Here is a 14,996-nt window from a genome sequence, read left to right as displayed (position 1 = left end):
GTTTATTTTTGTCTCTCCTGCTAAGAGTGAGATTCTTTTGCTCCCACTCTTAGACATGATTTGAGGTGTTCCTTTCACTTTCCATGTGTTTTATGGGCTATGGGGTCTTTTACTCCATAGGGTCTCATGTGTTTTTTTATGTGGGTTACACAGCACCCTCCGTGCCGTAACCAGGGGTGTCGTAGCGACCCCCCAACATAGATTCCATATCCTGGGACTGACTACTGTCTCCCAGGGCATGTAAAGTCCCCTTTGGCATTGCTAGTCCCAAATTATGAACAGAAACCAGTACAAACCATCATATTGTGGACGTACTGGTCGGGGCAATTTGATTGCCCCGGGGTCTGTTGTTCGAGGGGGCACGTCTCCGTCCCCCCGATCGAGTTTTGGCTGGTGGCAGTGGATACTACTTTTTGTATTCGACCGCGAATATATCTCTATGGGATTTTCCCATTGTTCGAGGCTACCAACTTTAATTATTTAATTCTTATAGCCTCGAACATACCGCCGGTTTATTTATTATTAATTCACCGGTTGGTATTTTCTGCCAGAACTCTATTCTAAAATGGCGTTTGTGTTCTCTTCTGTGACTCCAACCCAAGTCGAGCCCTTTGTTCCACTTTTTGGCGGGCTTCTCCACAGAAGCCTCCAAAAGTGGTGCCACTCTGTCTGGGTACCACAGAGGGGTGTGGGAGGGGGTTTAGGCACTCTGGACTGAGTTACCTTGGTAACTAAAGTCGCACTCTTGTGTGATTGGCCCAAGTGGTGAGCCGGCCACTTAGCATGTTTGATTGACAGCTAGGCTCAGTGAATTGGAGTCTGCTGCATAAAAGCAGGGCTTTGGGGACTGGAACTTCAGAAGTCGCCACAGGACCTAAGAATCCGAGGAGGGAGAAGCTGAGCCGACCGGCAACAACGACACCACCGGTGGAGCCCTGCTGAACCGTCTCACCACTTTTCCCGACGACAGAGGAGATCTCCAGTCCGGACAATCTTCTTCCTTTGACTGGTGGGGATAACCAGTTTTGCCTTCTTTTCACCTTCCTGGAGCACCTCGTGGCCGCCTTGCCCGTGCCAAGCACACCGGCAACCGGAATACCACGGTTTACCACTACCGCGAAGAGAAGGGTAGTACCTTATAACCGGAGGGCTCCGCAGCTGGTTTCTTCCCTGGCAGTGCAACGACCTTCATCTTTCCTCCACGGCGAGACCTCTTCTTCTTCTGGACGAAACACCGACTTGCACCTGCTGCCAGGAACAACTGCCCCCGCTGGAGCTCCCTTCACACTTAAGGTACTGTGTCCCGCCTGGCTTCCCTTGCGACAGATCGTTCGGGGTGACAATAAAGCCTCGACTTTCTAACCTGGGCTAGCCTGGGACAACCTAGCAAACTTTTCCTGACTTGAATTTCATCCTTTTTGTGCGAACTATCTACACAACTCTTTGGGTATAACCCCACTGTGTTAACCTGGACCCTTTCTGCTTGCTCTCTCCAAGAGTGGGCCTTGCAATTGACTTCCTTGCTCTCCAGTAGAACTCTGCCTATCCTGCCTTACTAAAGTTCTTGGTAAAAGTATTGAAACTTGTGTGCTTCCTTAACTCTGCCTTTTTCCCCTCCCTTTCTTTACAACTTATCAGAGTGTCATCTTATGTTAAGCGCTCACCTCTGTCTGAAAATAAGTGGTGTTTCTCACTAAGACTTGTCTAATAAGTGAATAGGGTTGTATATATATGATAGTGACTGTGTGTTGAATTTACTTACCTCGTTTTTGCTAGTGTAAACTACAAGTGTTTTTTTAAATAAATAATGATATACTTTTACACCAAAGCTCTGGTCAATGTTTGTTTGTACTACTGTGTCTCTGTACCTATTGTGTATACTCTGCATACTGACTAACTCTTCTTGAGGCAAGTCCGACTGCTCAGCCACAGCTACCAAGTGAATCTGTGTGGTACAGACTGCTACCAACTGGGTTTACTGCCAAACACCTGTAGTCTTAAATCTTTTGCAGTGGTCCCTAAGGGAACTGCACAGGTTTCTGCCTAACAATAGGGATTCCTCGGATTCAGGTTCTGGGAGGCCCGAGGCCTCTAAAGCTACTGGCTCCCAAGCTGAGGTGCTTGAGGGCCCTTAATGGGCTCTCCTCAGAACGACCATCAAGTTTGTCCTCTTTTTCAACTTTAAGGACTAAGAGATTGTTAGTGCCACCTCCAAGAGTCTTTCCTCGGCTCGATCCAGCATGGCTACCGGCACAGGTGCTGAGGGCGTTCAGCCTACGGCAGCTTGCTCCGAGGTTATCAGTCAGGGCGCAACGCCCTGCTGGCCAGCCGGCCGCGTGCCCAGCGCTTACCATAGTGATCTGAGGTCGACGCTTACGCTTTCGGATGAAGACTCGAGCTGTGTCCTCCAGTGTCTGAGGCCTCTCGTGGCTCAGGGCCTTCGCGCCCTCCCGTCCTGGGTGTGGCGCCAGGCTTCAAAATGGCAGAGGCACGTGCCATTCCGGCGGCCATCTTCAATCCAACTCTGGGCCCGCCCGTGCTTTGGCCCATTGAATGGGCTTTGCGAGATGATCCCAGTCACCTTCCTCTGGAAGTGGCAGTGGATTGTACGATACAGGCATCTGGTGGTCTCAGGGATACATCTAACCATCGCAGCCTTATAGCTACACGCCTTGGGTACCTCAGCGCTTTGACCAGGAGCAGAGGCCCACCGCCTTGGAAGGCCGGGCTCCTAGGACATCGGCTAGTGAGGACCGCTTCTTCAGTGCTTCCTCTTCCTCGTGCGTTCACCTCAGATGAACGGGAACCTAAAGGCTATATTGAAGGTCATCCCGCAGGTGGTGCCTCCCTGCCCCACCTCGTCTGGGTACACCCTCCCGTTCCTCCAGTGCTGCCGGTACCAGTGCCGGTCCCTCCCCTAGTTCAGGCCCTAACAGTTGTTCAGACTGCTCCACCACCTCCTGTACTACCAACTCCTCTCCCTCAACAGCCGTTGAACCTGCATTTGGCGCCGGACCCATCGGCACCTGTATCCCAGGGCCCGGGCACCCCTCTGTCTGTTAAAAAGGTGTGCGGGTGGTCGAAGAGGACGATGAACCGTCGGCACCTGTTAAGGTTTTTCATGACCGCTTTCAGGGCCTGGCCCGAGAAAGCACCCCATGAGTCTTTAGTGCTAGCAGAGGTCTTGGGTAAGTGCACCACGATCCAATCAGACATCCCTCTCCAGAAGGATCTCCAGAAGGATGTCCTGCAGGTGGTGCAAAAGGTTTTGATGAATAAGAAGTTGGAGAGCAGTTTCAGGCTGACTGACGGGGCGCCAATCCTCCTGGCCTCCCACCCGCAGCTGCATTCTTTAGTGGTGGCTGCAGCCTCATTATGTTTTAAGCCATTATCTTTGTCGTCTTCCTCCACGGGAGCCACCTCCTGTTGTCTTTTTAAGAAGGACAAGACCCTCGAGTCTTTGGGAATGCAGAGTTATTCCTTCGAGGGGATTGGGTCCTCCGACATATTCCATATCTATGACAGTAATCACCACAGCTGTGCTGCTTCGGAAAATCTTCGGCTCCTGCGTCGATACGCCGCCCTCGATGACCTCCTCTGACGGCTGACGTCCCTGGATGTTATAAGTAGGACGCACGACACCCGTAGCCTCAGTTCCGTTTTTTCCGCGAACGTGTTCGCTTCGGAGATCTCGGCGCGCCTCGACTGTTTGGAGTTCCTGTTCTTTCTCGGTTCTTCGAACCTGTTCGTATTGTGAAGTCTTTCTTCGTGAAGATGTCTACCTCGTCTTCCACACCGCATCCGGGCTTCAAGAAGTGCGGGGACTGTGGGTCCAAGATGTCGGTAACGGACTTGCACGACGCCTGCCTCTGGTGCCTCGGGGAGGCCCATGACACGAATGATTGTGTCGACTGCCAGTCGCTCACGTCAAAAGCCTTGCGGGAGCGCAAGAAGTTATCGGTAGGTAAGATGTCCAAGCCACGGAAGTCGAGGTTTGCGGGGCTTTCTACTGATGATTCGAGGGGCGACTCTCCGCATCGTCGTCAGAAATCCAGTGGGTCTCGGTCCCGGAGTCGGTCCCGCCACTCCTCTGCCTCTTTGAGGCACTCCCGGAAGCGCTGTCATCAGTCGCCTTCCCCGTCCTCATTCGAGGGCTCCGCCCGTCGGCGGGTCGCTTACCCCACCAAGCATGCGACGCCGGAGGAATGGGCTGCCTTCGGGAAGAAAATGTTGGCGATTCTCAAATCGCATGGCACTGGTCCATCCGCGCCTCCGAGTGGGGTCGGTCGTGATCGGTCGAGAGACACTGCTCGCACGCCTTCGGGCTCGGGTGGTCAGCACGATTCGCGGGAGAGGTCCTTCTCGGACAAGGGGAATCGTTCTCGTCATTCCCGGTCCCGGTCCTCGACGCGCTCAAGACCGTGTGCACCTGTGGTGTCTTCGAGGAAGACGGTGGTGCCAAGGCTGTTAACGGACTCTTTCGAGGCACCGCACCCGAAGATATCATCGACGCCATTGGCGCCCAGGCTGTCGATGGACACACTCGGGGCTCCGGCCTCGAGGACTGTGTCGGCGCCATTGATGCTGTCGGCGCCGCGTTCGGTTCACTCGACGCCCTCTAAACCTTTCGAGGCTGTTTCGACGGGGGTTCCCCAGGGCTCGGTGGAACCACCTAGAAAGGCTCTGGCAAAGATCAAGCATGGCTTTGTTCCACATTCTGTGCCTTCTTACCGCCAGCTTGAGTTTATTTCAGAGGTGGATGAGGGCTCTGATGATGGCATGGTTCCGGATACGGTGCCGGACGAGATTCTCTCGGGTAATAGCCAAATTGAGGACCTGCGGCAGTCCCTGCACGATGCCATTGGGCTGGACACCTCTCCGGAGGTGGAGTTTGGTAGGCCTCAGCCTGGCACTCATGCCGACTCCTTGTACCGGCGCCTTATGTCCAGGGTCACCGAGTACTTGGGATGGTCTGCTCCCCCAGGGAAACACAGGCGTCCTCTTGGCTGCGGCTAACCAGAAGCTGTGGCGGAGCTCGGGAATTTCTGCCCGACCTCCCATCGAACAAGTAAGCATCCTTCAAGGCTGGTCTGGCAGATGCCCGAGCCATTGCGCAGGACCTCATGGAGCCTTCGGTCTCCCACATCGACACAGCCGGCAGGGCGGTGGGGGGGCCCCCCATATCTAGATGCTAGAGCTCAGGGCAGTGGGTCTGGCCTTTAAGGCATCTTTGCCCCTCATCAGGGGCAGGTCTGTTCTGGTCGGGATGGACAATTCTACTAAAATGTTTCACCTGAACAAGCATGGTGGCACCCGCTAACCATTCCTCTGCATGGAGGCAGTATTGATCTGGGAATGGGCCCTGATGGAGGGAGTTTGGATTTCAGCAGTTCACTTCCCAGGGGACAGCAATGCACAAGCGGAACTACTGAGCTGCTTGGGGTTCAATACCTACGAGTGGGAGTTGCAAACCGACTCCTTGTTGCCTCTTTTCCAGCGTTGGGGGTGTATGGAGGAATTTGTTTGCATCCTGTCTGAATTCCAAGTGCCCCCAATTTGCTTCGTGGGCAGGACAGGGTTGGGGGGGTCTCTGAGAGATGCCTTCTAGATCTGTTAATGCGGCCACCGGTGTTATGCGTTCCCACCCACCCCTCTGCTCAACGGACCATCTGCATGTTTTGGGCTTCGGTTCGTTATAGCCTCATCCTGATTGCCCCCCAGCCCCCACTGACCTTTGATGCTCATTTTCAGATCTGCTGCAGTTGTGCTCCCAGGGTCCTGTCCACCTTAAGATCTCCTGCAGGGGATTCCTGACGCAACAGGGTGGGGCGGTGGAACATCCGAACCCGGCCAAGTTGGCGCTGGCAGCCTGGTTCCTGACCAGCTGCGGCTTCAACATACTAAATTTTCGGATAACAGCTGAGACATCATTCTGCAGGCCAGGAGCCCCTAGACTCGCCCCAAGTAGGAGTAAATTGACTAGGTTCTGCCATTGGGCTTGTGACAAGGGTATGGACCCAGTCACCTGTCCTCTGGATGAAATACAGGCCTTTTCAGCACACCTGGCTCGTTCTGGAGTTCAGGTGGATACTTGCCTCATTGTGGCTTTCAAGAATTCCCCATAGCATGTTTTTTCTGCGTTCAACCGGTGGTGAAGGCCCACCATAAATGGTTGTTTAGGCTGTTTCTGCTAGGGCATAGGCCGTACTCTGTGTGGGACCACAATCTGGTCCTTGCAGCTTTGCAGCACAAGCCTTTCAACCCGATGCCTTTCTGGACATCTGCTGGGTGACGCTAAAGACAGTTTTACTAGTTGCTCTCAGCTCTGCACGCAGGGTTAGTGTGCTTCCGGCGTTTTCCTCATGCAAGCCCTTCTCACGTTTCACGACGACAAGGTCATCTTGCGCACTCACCCAAACTTATAGCCAAGGTGGTCTCTCCATTTCATCTGAATCAAGCAAACTGTTGTTCTTCCCGAACACGCAGCTGGAGGAGGAGAGGGCCCTGCATTTCTTGGACCTCAAGAGGGTCCTCAAGTTTTATCTCTCTCTGATGAAATCGTTTAGGATGTCTGAGGCATTGTTTGTGACTTTTGGGTGCTCCTCCCCCAGCTCTCAAGCTTCCAAGGATCCCATCACTCATTGGATGGTTCAGGCCATTTCAGAGGCGTACACGACCATGGCCAGACCTGTTCATGAGGGGATTCATGCCCATGCGGTAATGGCCAAGGCCGCAGCAGTCGCGTTTCAGGGACATGCTTCTTGGAATGTAGTCAGCAAGACGGCTACTTGGGCCACTCTGTAATCCTTCTGTAGGCACTACTCACTGGACACCAGCTCCAGGCGCGATGCAGAGTTCGGTCAGGCGGTTCTGAAGAACCTTTTTGCTTCGGCCTAGATATAAGGCAGGTTATCACAGTTCCACCCTATGTTCTTGTTCGGTGGAATCACCCACAAGGATGGAGGAAAGGACGGTATGCATAAGTAATTAAAGTTGCTCACTGTAGTGACTATAATACTCCTAGTCCATAATCCCCTTTCCTCCAGATTTCCCACCCGGGACGGAGTGTCACCCAAATCGAGCAATTTAGGCTAGTACCAGTAAAAGCCTTTGCCTTCCCTGGGGAAGGTTTGGTCCTTCCTACAACAGGAACTTTCCATGGTGGCAGGGACATATCCATTCTTTTAAAATGCAGGGTCTGCCATGGCAAAGAAAATCACTGCAGGGTGTTAATTAACAATAACCTTTTGATTTAGGCACACAGAACAAGGGTCGGAGTAGAGTAGCCCAGGAGAGGACTTTGTATTTAGAGAGGGGATCAACTATTTTGGATTTTCCTAGGGCTCCCAAACACCATGTCCCCGCCCCATTTTCTGCAAATGGAGCACTCTAGGTAAAACATCACCAGGCAAGAAGATTCCGAAACAGCAATTATGATTGGACCCCTTACAAAAGGCTAGAAGGGAACCCCAATGCTTGGTGGCCTTTTTTGACTTTATAAAGGAGGGTGAGGGGGCGATGTAGGGGGCAGCAACCCGTTTTACTTTATTTTATTTTTGGATACTGGAAGGATTCATCTGGACCGGTTTGGGTGTACAGTCTGCTCAAGTCCTCTGCCAGATCTCCAAGAAAGAGGCAAGCTCTTCTCTCCAACCATTGGAAAGAAATATTTGAGGTGACTGCTGGCTTGACGAGACCTACTGAAGCTGAGAACACTGGTACCCAAGACCTGCTCATAGAGATGGGTTATAGTGTATTTGATTAATTAAACTTATAATGCAAACTAAAGTACCCAATTTTTTATAAACCCTAGGTTGGGCATTCTTTTATTTTGGAACCACAGTGCAGTTGGTTGTTCTGATTTTATACTAGTTCACACCACTCCTGAAGAGTTTAGACTTCCCTTTGCTACCCAAAGAGGCAAAAGAGGTATACTGGTCCGGCAGTGCCTGTTTCATCTTTGATTTGGATCACTGCTGGTTTAGTAGTCGTTTGAGGTGGAGTAGGAGTTTTAATTGGAAACTCCCTGTGCAGCAGAGCAGTAGTCCGTTCCGCCTGAAGTGGGTGTTTTGTCAGTAGTTAGCCTTTGGGCTTCGGACAAATTTGGCATTTCCTTACAAACATATGTTCTTGAGGTAGCCACCTGAAAGACCACAAAATGAGACTTACTACAAAGAAATGGAAATAGCTAGTCACGAGTTCAAAATGTGTATTAAAGTTGCTACTGGGTTTCAGCGCCCCACGATGCATACGTACAGACACTGTGGCGGGAGAGAGCCCAGAGTCACCGAAAACTGCCATATACATAAATTCAGAAATAACATACAATACACTTGCCCAGCCCCTTCATGTGATAGGGACGACAGGTTTCATGACCTTTCCATGTAGATGGTATTACCAAGACCATGTTCTTGCATTTCCCCCTGTCGTCCTACTGACAATTTACTGTCTGGGAGCAGGGCAAGAGAGTGCGTGGGGGCATATCGTGTTCTCTGGTACAAGGTAACATTTGCTGTACAGCTTATCTATGTTGCTCCTGGAGCCTAAGGTCAGTCTGCTCTAAAGCTTGGGAATAGGTTTTTTTCTAGAGGAGCACGGTTCAGATGCACATTATTACAATTAATGGTTCAGCAGGGGAAACGTGGCCGAGACAGGAGGGCACCTAACTTGTAGATTAGCTATGCTTCTGAGAGGACTACAAGGTTGTACAGTGTAAGACAAACACGGTCAGCAGAATGTGCATTCCTGTCTTGTAAGTGTCTGAAAGAAGTTCATGGCGAGGTATTCTACCGCGTTCAGAGCGAAAATGCAGAATGAGCAGAAAACATTGCAACCAAGATGGCGAATAGACCAAAATGGCAACGTGACCACCATTGTGTGTGGCAATAATATATTTTCACTAAAGTACCCTATCTTTAGAAACCCTACGTTGGGCATTGTTTTATTTTGCTACCACAGTAAAGTTATTTGATCTGATTTTATACTAGTTCACACTACTCCTGAAGAGTTTAGCCTTCCCTGTGCTACCCAAAGAGGCAATGGAGGTATTCTGGTCCAGCAGTTCCCGTTTCATCTTTGATTTGAATCACTGCTGGTATAGTAGTTGTTTGAGGCAGAGTAAGAGTTTTAATCGGAAACTCCCTGTGCAGCAGAGTCATTTGTCACAGTTCTGGCTGAAGTGGGTGTTTTGTCAGTAAGCCTTTGGGCTTCGGACAAATTTGGCATTTCCTTAAAAACATATGTTCTTGAGGTAGCCACCAAGATGTGGCACAAACTGCAGATGGTAGCTCCTAAGGATAAGCTAGATTTGGGCTGCAGATGATTGCCTGCTGACACATGTTTTTCCTTTGTCCCTCATGTCTACCTGGTCAATAGTAGCAGCCATCGCCCTCTTCCCTTAGGGTACAACTTGTGCGTCCTCAACCTCTGCTTCTGCCTCTTCTTCCATCCCTCTGGGAAGAGAAGCGATTACTGGATTCAAAAGGTAAAGTGCACACTAATTCAGCTCTCCAATTAAGACCGGTAAATCCTGATGCATTGCTCTGCTGGCTGGCTGCATTGCTGCAGCTGCATTGCTGCAGCCAACCAGCAGAGTTTCAGGCGCGACCTTTCAAATGAATGTCAGGCTGCCTTTGGGTTGATATTATACATTCCAGACCTCTTGGAAACATTGGCCATCATACTGACATTGAACCCGGGGGTATGTGTCTCGGGGCTGAAATGAGAAAGACAACCTTGTTAAATTCAACAAGTTCTCACATAATGTGCATAACAAGAGTCGAGACATGCCGTTTGAAGATGCAGAACTATTTCTCAGTACCACCAACATGTTCCTATTTGGCCGCCTCACCTGTCACTGGGGAGGTGGCTGCTGCTCATTTCCAGTAGAGGTCATGTTGGCAGTAGGAACCCATCGCTTTGGAAAGACTCTCATTTGCTAGTAGTTAGACTGGCTGCTCATGGCCCCCTTGCTCCTTGGCCTATGAGGTGTTGGTAGTTCTACAGATATTGGATCTACTCTTCAGTTTGGGTCTTTAGTCAACCAGAAGAAATTAGTTTGTTTCAAGCAATTAATAAAGTCCATAGATTTCCTTTGGTATTCAACCAGAGCTCTAGTCCTCCCCACAGCAGACAGAGTGGTGTATATCAAGATAAAGTCAGGTTGTTTATAGGCTGAAATTGTCAGCTTGATGGTTTCAGCAGCTTCTGAAGCTGGTGGCGTTGTGTCCTGGCGGTGCCATTTTCAGACTGAAAATGAGGCAGGCACAGCTTTATCTGGTATGTGCTTGGGACCAGGCTCAGGGTCTACAATCGGCTAAAATAATAATTCCTGAAGTCGAGAGTCAGGATCTACTATGGTGGGACAAGGAAAATCTGGTGGGGGTGGTTGGTGGTGGGGTGTGTTATTACAACTAACTTATCCCTACTGGGATGGGGTGATAGCCTTCAAAGATGCTTGTTGCAATTGTTGGCCAGTCTCAGACTAGTTGGGTCATATTGGTATGCTCGAGGTCTGGCAATTATTTTTTATAGCTCTGAGCCATCTTCCATTCATTGCAGGCAAGATTGTGTCGAACCAGACAGAAAATACTATTTGTGTGTATCAACAAGCAGGGTGGCACCAGGACCCCTACATTATACAGGCTTGCACTGGAGGTATAGGCGTGGGCCCTCAGTCTGCTGGTCATCTGGGTATAGGCAATGTTGCAGCTGACCAGCCAAGCAGCCTTTTTCAGGTGCGCCACTTATTTTGATTTCGTTTGCCGGATATTCCTGTAATGAGGTACTCGCAGTTGAACATGTTGGCTCCGGTGATCAAGGCAAAAAATGCTTCATGTCACAAGGATGTTTGGGACTTCGGCTCCTTCAGATTCTCTTGTCATTCCTTGGTTCAGTAGTTCAATTTTTGTGTGTACCAATTCCATTAATATACAAGGTGGTGACTAAATCTATCTGCTCTCAATGCTTTGATGATTCTAATAACGTAGCATAGTCCTGCCAGGACATAGTTCTTGGGTCTAATGTCTCTGATCCTGGCAGTCTTATATTTCTCCCAATATTTCGGCTGACTCTGATGCAATAGGAGTTGGGGTAGTTTTTTTGTATGCCTCCCATCAATTGCAGAACTTGGTGGACAGGTTCCTGAGGTGTTAGCCCTAGGATACCTGGATCTCTCAGAAGGGAACTTCAGTATCGTTGTTTTGTCTTTCATTTCACAAATGGTGTATTCCACTGTATAGGTCTTCTCTTGACGTACATGTTGGATGGTTTTCGATGCATACAATTTTTTTTTTTTTCTGAACTCTTGTCAACTTCGTGTCCTATCATTTGCTAACACTTAATGTGGCTTTTGCTCTTCTTCCTGCCGGTTAAATCTCCACACCCGATGTTGTACCTTAATCTCGTTTTGCGAGATGGCTCTCATAAAGCATTTAAGCCCATAGCTTCTGCAGAAACATTTTTCGAAAGTGCGTGTGCTACTATGACCCACATCACTGAACGTAACAGAGCCAGGTTGAGGCCAGACAGGATTAACACGAATTGCTAAATAGGGAGTTTGAGGCAAAGATCAATTTTAGGGTATTTGTAATTTTGATCTTATGCATTAATATCAGTAAACCCTATCAAATGAATTAGCCATGAAACTCCCATGGAGGATGAGCATGAATTACAAATTAGACATCTCAGATGTGCTATTGCTCAGGTATACAACCGATGCTGCCTCCAAAGATATAGCCCCTACCTGCCATTAAATACCTCTTCTGCACATCTCCACACAAAACACTACAACACATTCCAGAGCGCTGCCACCCCATAAGCTGACACAGACCTCAATTTACTCAGAATTTCTCAATAAGAGTTCATGGGACATTTTTAGAAAGTTTCCTCCATCAAGAAAGTTGCCCATGCATTGTAGCTCAACGGAGTCCTGTTAAAGTGGGTGTCACCTTTTTAAGCCTATGCATAAAGCTTATCTCACGTTGATCTGCTGCAGGATGACTTTTCTTTTAGCAGTCATTTAGGCAAGATTATTTGGTGAAATCCAGACCTTCCCAGTCCACCAACCTTTCAGCAGATTTCAGAACTACTAACCAGATAATCATATTGGGTTCCGGTAAAGTGAGCACAATGACTGAGGTGTCAGAGCAAATAATTTGCTTTGTGCCGAAACAGTCCTAGGGATTGCAAAAGGAGAGGTTGGCCAAAAGAATATTTACCACCACGAGCCATTCTTGGTGGCCTTTGGTGTAGTAGAGAGACCAAATGTTGCTTTTGTTAGTTGATATTTGTAGAACGCCCTTGCAAGTGCTGTTGGGTAAATCACCATTTGGCAGATGATAGACTGAACAAACATGAAAATAAGAGCGTTACATTGCATGCAAACAGGGGTTAGGCAACATTTCAATTACAAGGAGAGATTACTAGTTTAAAGATATTATGCTTACCATAAAATGCAATTTTCAGGTGCAGAGAGGGATGAGATCGTTGAATGGGAAAGCTGGGCCAAATTGTTCATGGGATCTGTTCTGTGGGTCTCGGCACCAAATGGGGGAACAGGCAGTTGATCAACTCTGAGGGCAACAATCTACAGTTCAGGGCTCTCTATTCTTTACATGCGGAACACATGCATACTGAATAATTAGTTGCACATTTATCGGACAAGTCGAATATGCATTCAATGCATGTCCACTTGTCTAACATCGAGTTATTGCAGAAGACCTGTTTTAGATTGGATACGAGCAGGGTTCAAAATGTCCACTCAACTAGTCATTGACTAGCGATAGTGCGCTCTTGGCGAGTAAGAAATGTAATGCGCTCTTGGTGAGTACGAAATATTGTGCCAAGTGTCGGTGTAAAACTGAGGTGGCTAGTAGCTTGTAACTTGACATTTTATCCCCTGATATGGATATAATATTGCACTGTTGAAGGTGGTGAAAAAACATCTCAAGTGTTATTAATGCATAGCTGTCTGTGAGACAAAAAAGACGGCGTTTCCTATGTAAGCTGAGTTCATTACTGTGTGAAAAGCTGATGTGGGTCTGGGGCATTGTATGGCGGGTGAGAAGTTTTTTTTTTTATACACTCAGTCCTGAAAACTTTTGTATTGTTGTTACTATGCTTTGATTGATGCCTTAATGCTATGACACGCCTTTTTGCTTGTACATCACTTCATGATGCAATAAGGCCATCCGACAGAGAATTTTTCTGCCAATAACCTGGGTATACATTCTCATGTCTCGGCCCCCTGTTTCTTGGGCCTCGGCCCCGTTTCTTTGGCCTCGGCCCCCTCTCCATCCCTGGCTCTTTCTCGCCCCCTCTCCATCCCTGGCTCTTTCTCGCCCCCTCTCCATCCCTGGCTCTTTCTCGCCCCCTCTCCATCCCTGGCTTTCTCGCCCCCTCTCCATCCCTGGCTCTTTCTCGCCCCCTCTCCATCCCTGGCTCTTTCTCGCCCCCTCTCCATCCCTGGCTCTTTCTCGCCCCCTCTCCATACCCTGCTCTGGTGCAGAGGAAAGGAGGTCGTTTTTCACTGGTGTAGGGCCCTGAACTAACATTTGGAGAGGAAAGATGTTCCCTGTAAATGAGAAAGATTTAATGATTTTATGTTCTTGATTATGCATTTCTTGTCCACTAACCCCAACTTCACTCAAAGCTTCATTCGCTAGTTATCCCTTACTTGTCAGGTAATTGGAAGATGCTGACTGTTGGCAGGCCTGTAGTGGAGAATGCTAGTTCTGTAAGACCAGCTGCTAATTTCACACTCTCAAATTGCAGGATGTGAGCTGCAATGAAATTCAGAGAATGCCTCCCCAGGTGGGCAGCTTGGAGTCGCTACGGGACCTCAATGTCCGGAGGAATCACTTAGAACATTTACCCGAAGGTAAGGTTTTCAGGGGTGTGCTCTGTTCGTCAACTGAGTGCATGCATTGAATGTCTTTCGAAATATCTCTGAAGCCAAACAGGTAGATTGAGCTGATCAGAGGGGAAACAATTTACATATGCTTTCAAACTGAATGTTTATTTGAATTTGTGTGCACATGTGTACCCCAACTGTGTCATAACAAATTACAAGGCAGTGAAGTAATGCCAAAGGTAGAAAGCAGTTTGCAAAAAGAAAATGTCCCCTCCTGCTCTTCATGTTCCTTTCTGCTGCTATCACTACCTTCAGAATGTTCAGCTTTGCCCAAAGCCAATTTAGAGGATTTCATCAAAGCCTTTGATGTTACTTCCCTTCATAATCCCAACAAGTTTGTGCGGTTCAAATGGAGATTGCAGGTTAAACTTTGTCCTGGAAAAAGTGCTTTCTTCTTTCGCTTTCCACGTTTGGGTCCTTTAAAGATTCACCTCTTGCTTGTAATCCCCCCCTTCATTAACTTAAAGCAAACATTTACCAGCAAAAATATTTAACTGATGGTGTGTCCGTGAGGGTGCTTTAAAAGGATGTCTTCCATTCCTGTCCCCCTCCGTGTGAACGCAGGGCCTCTTGTTCTCCAAGCTGATGTCAATATGACCTGGGACCTCTTCCTCTGGTGTGGTTGCATTGGGTAAGCCAGGACTCCGGCAGTTCGGATTTGGAGTCAATAGCGTTCTTCTGGAAGCAGCATTCCAAAATGGCAGTTTCCATCCTCCTGAAGCGGTCTTCTTGCTGGGAATCAGTAGAACATGCTCGCGGTGTTCGATTTCTGAAGTGGGAGCAGTTTAGTCTTTTTTTCTTGAAAAAAAAAGTTGGTAGTAAAATGATTTTTTGGGATTAAAAAAGTCACATTGCCAATGGGAATATTTAATAAGCTAGAAAAATGTTTTAGCTGTGAATTTTGTGAAATTTCTTTGCTCCTTGTTCATACACATTAAAAGATACAGGTTTACTTCTTCATATCAGGCAGTAATAGAGTTTCTTCTTATGACACTACCTGTACTATTGGTCCAAACATATCCATGGAGCCATGACGATGAAAGCAGTGGGACAGGCTCCTATGTGCCCGTTATTCTATTTGTTG

The 14,996-nt window shown here is 48.5% G+C and overlaps 1 protein-coding gene across 6 annotated transcripts in view; it reads left to right on the top strand.

The window, feature by feature from the left end:
• The window catches only part of LRCH3 (leucine rich repeats and calponin homology domain containing 3), a 1,351,362-nt gene that overhangs the window by 517,075 nt on the left and 819,291 nt on the right, over nt 1-14,996 (top strand). For all 6 annotated transcript variants that reach the window (XM_069617579.1, XM_069617576.1, XM_069617577.1 and 3 more), the window contains exon 4: nt 13,774-13,879. In XM_069617579.1, coding sequence (XP_069473680.1) covers nt 13,774-13,879 — 106 coding nt within the window. The remainder of the gene's footprint in view (nt 1-13,773; nt 13,880-14,996) is intronic.

This window comes from Ambystoma mexicanum, chromosome 10 (assembly GCF_040938575.1).
Source record: "Ambystoma mexicanum isolate Mex_15411 chromosome 10, UKY_AmexF1_1, whole genome shotgun sequence".
Lineage (NCBI taxonomy): Eukaryota > Metazoa > Chordata > Amphibia > Caudata > Ambystomatidae > Ambystoma > Ambystoma mexicanum.
This window is presented reverse-complemented; position numbering and strand designations above follow the sequence as displayed.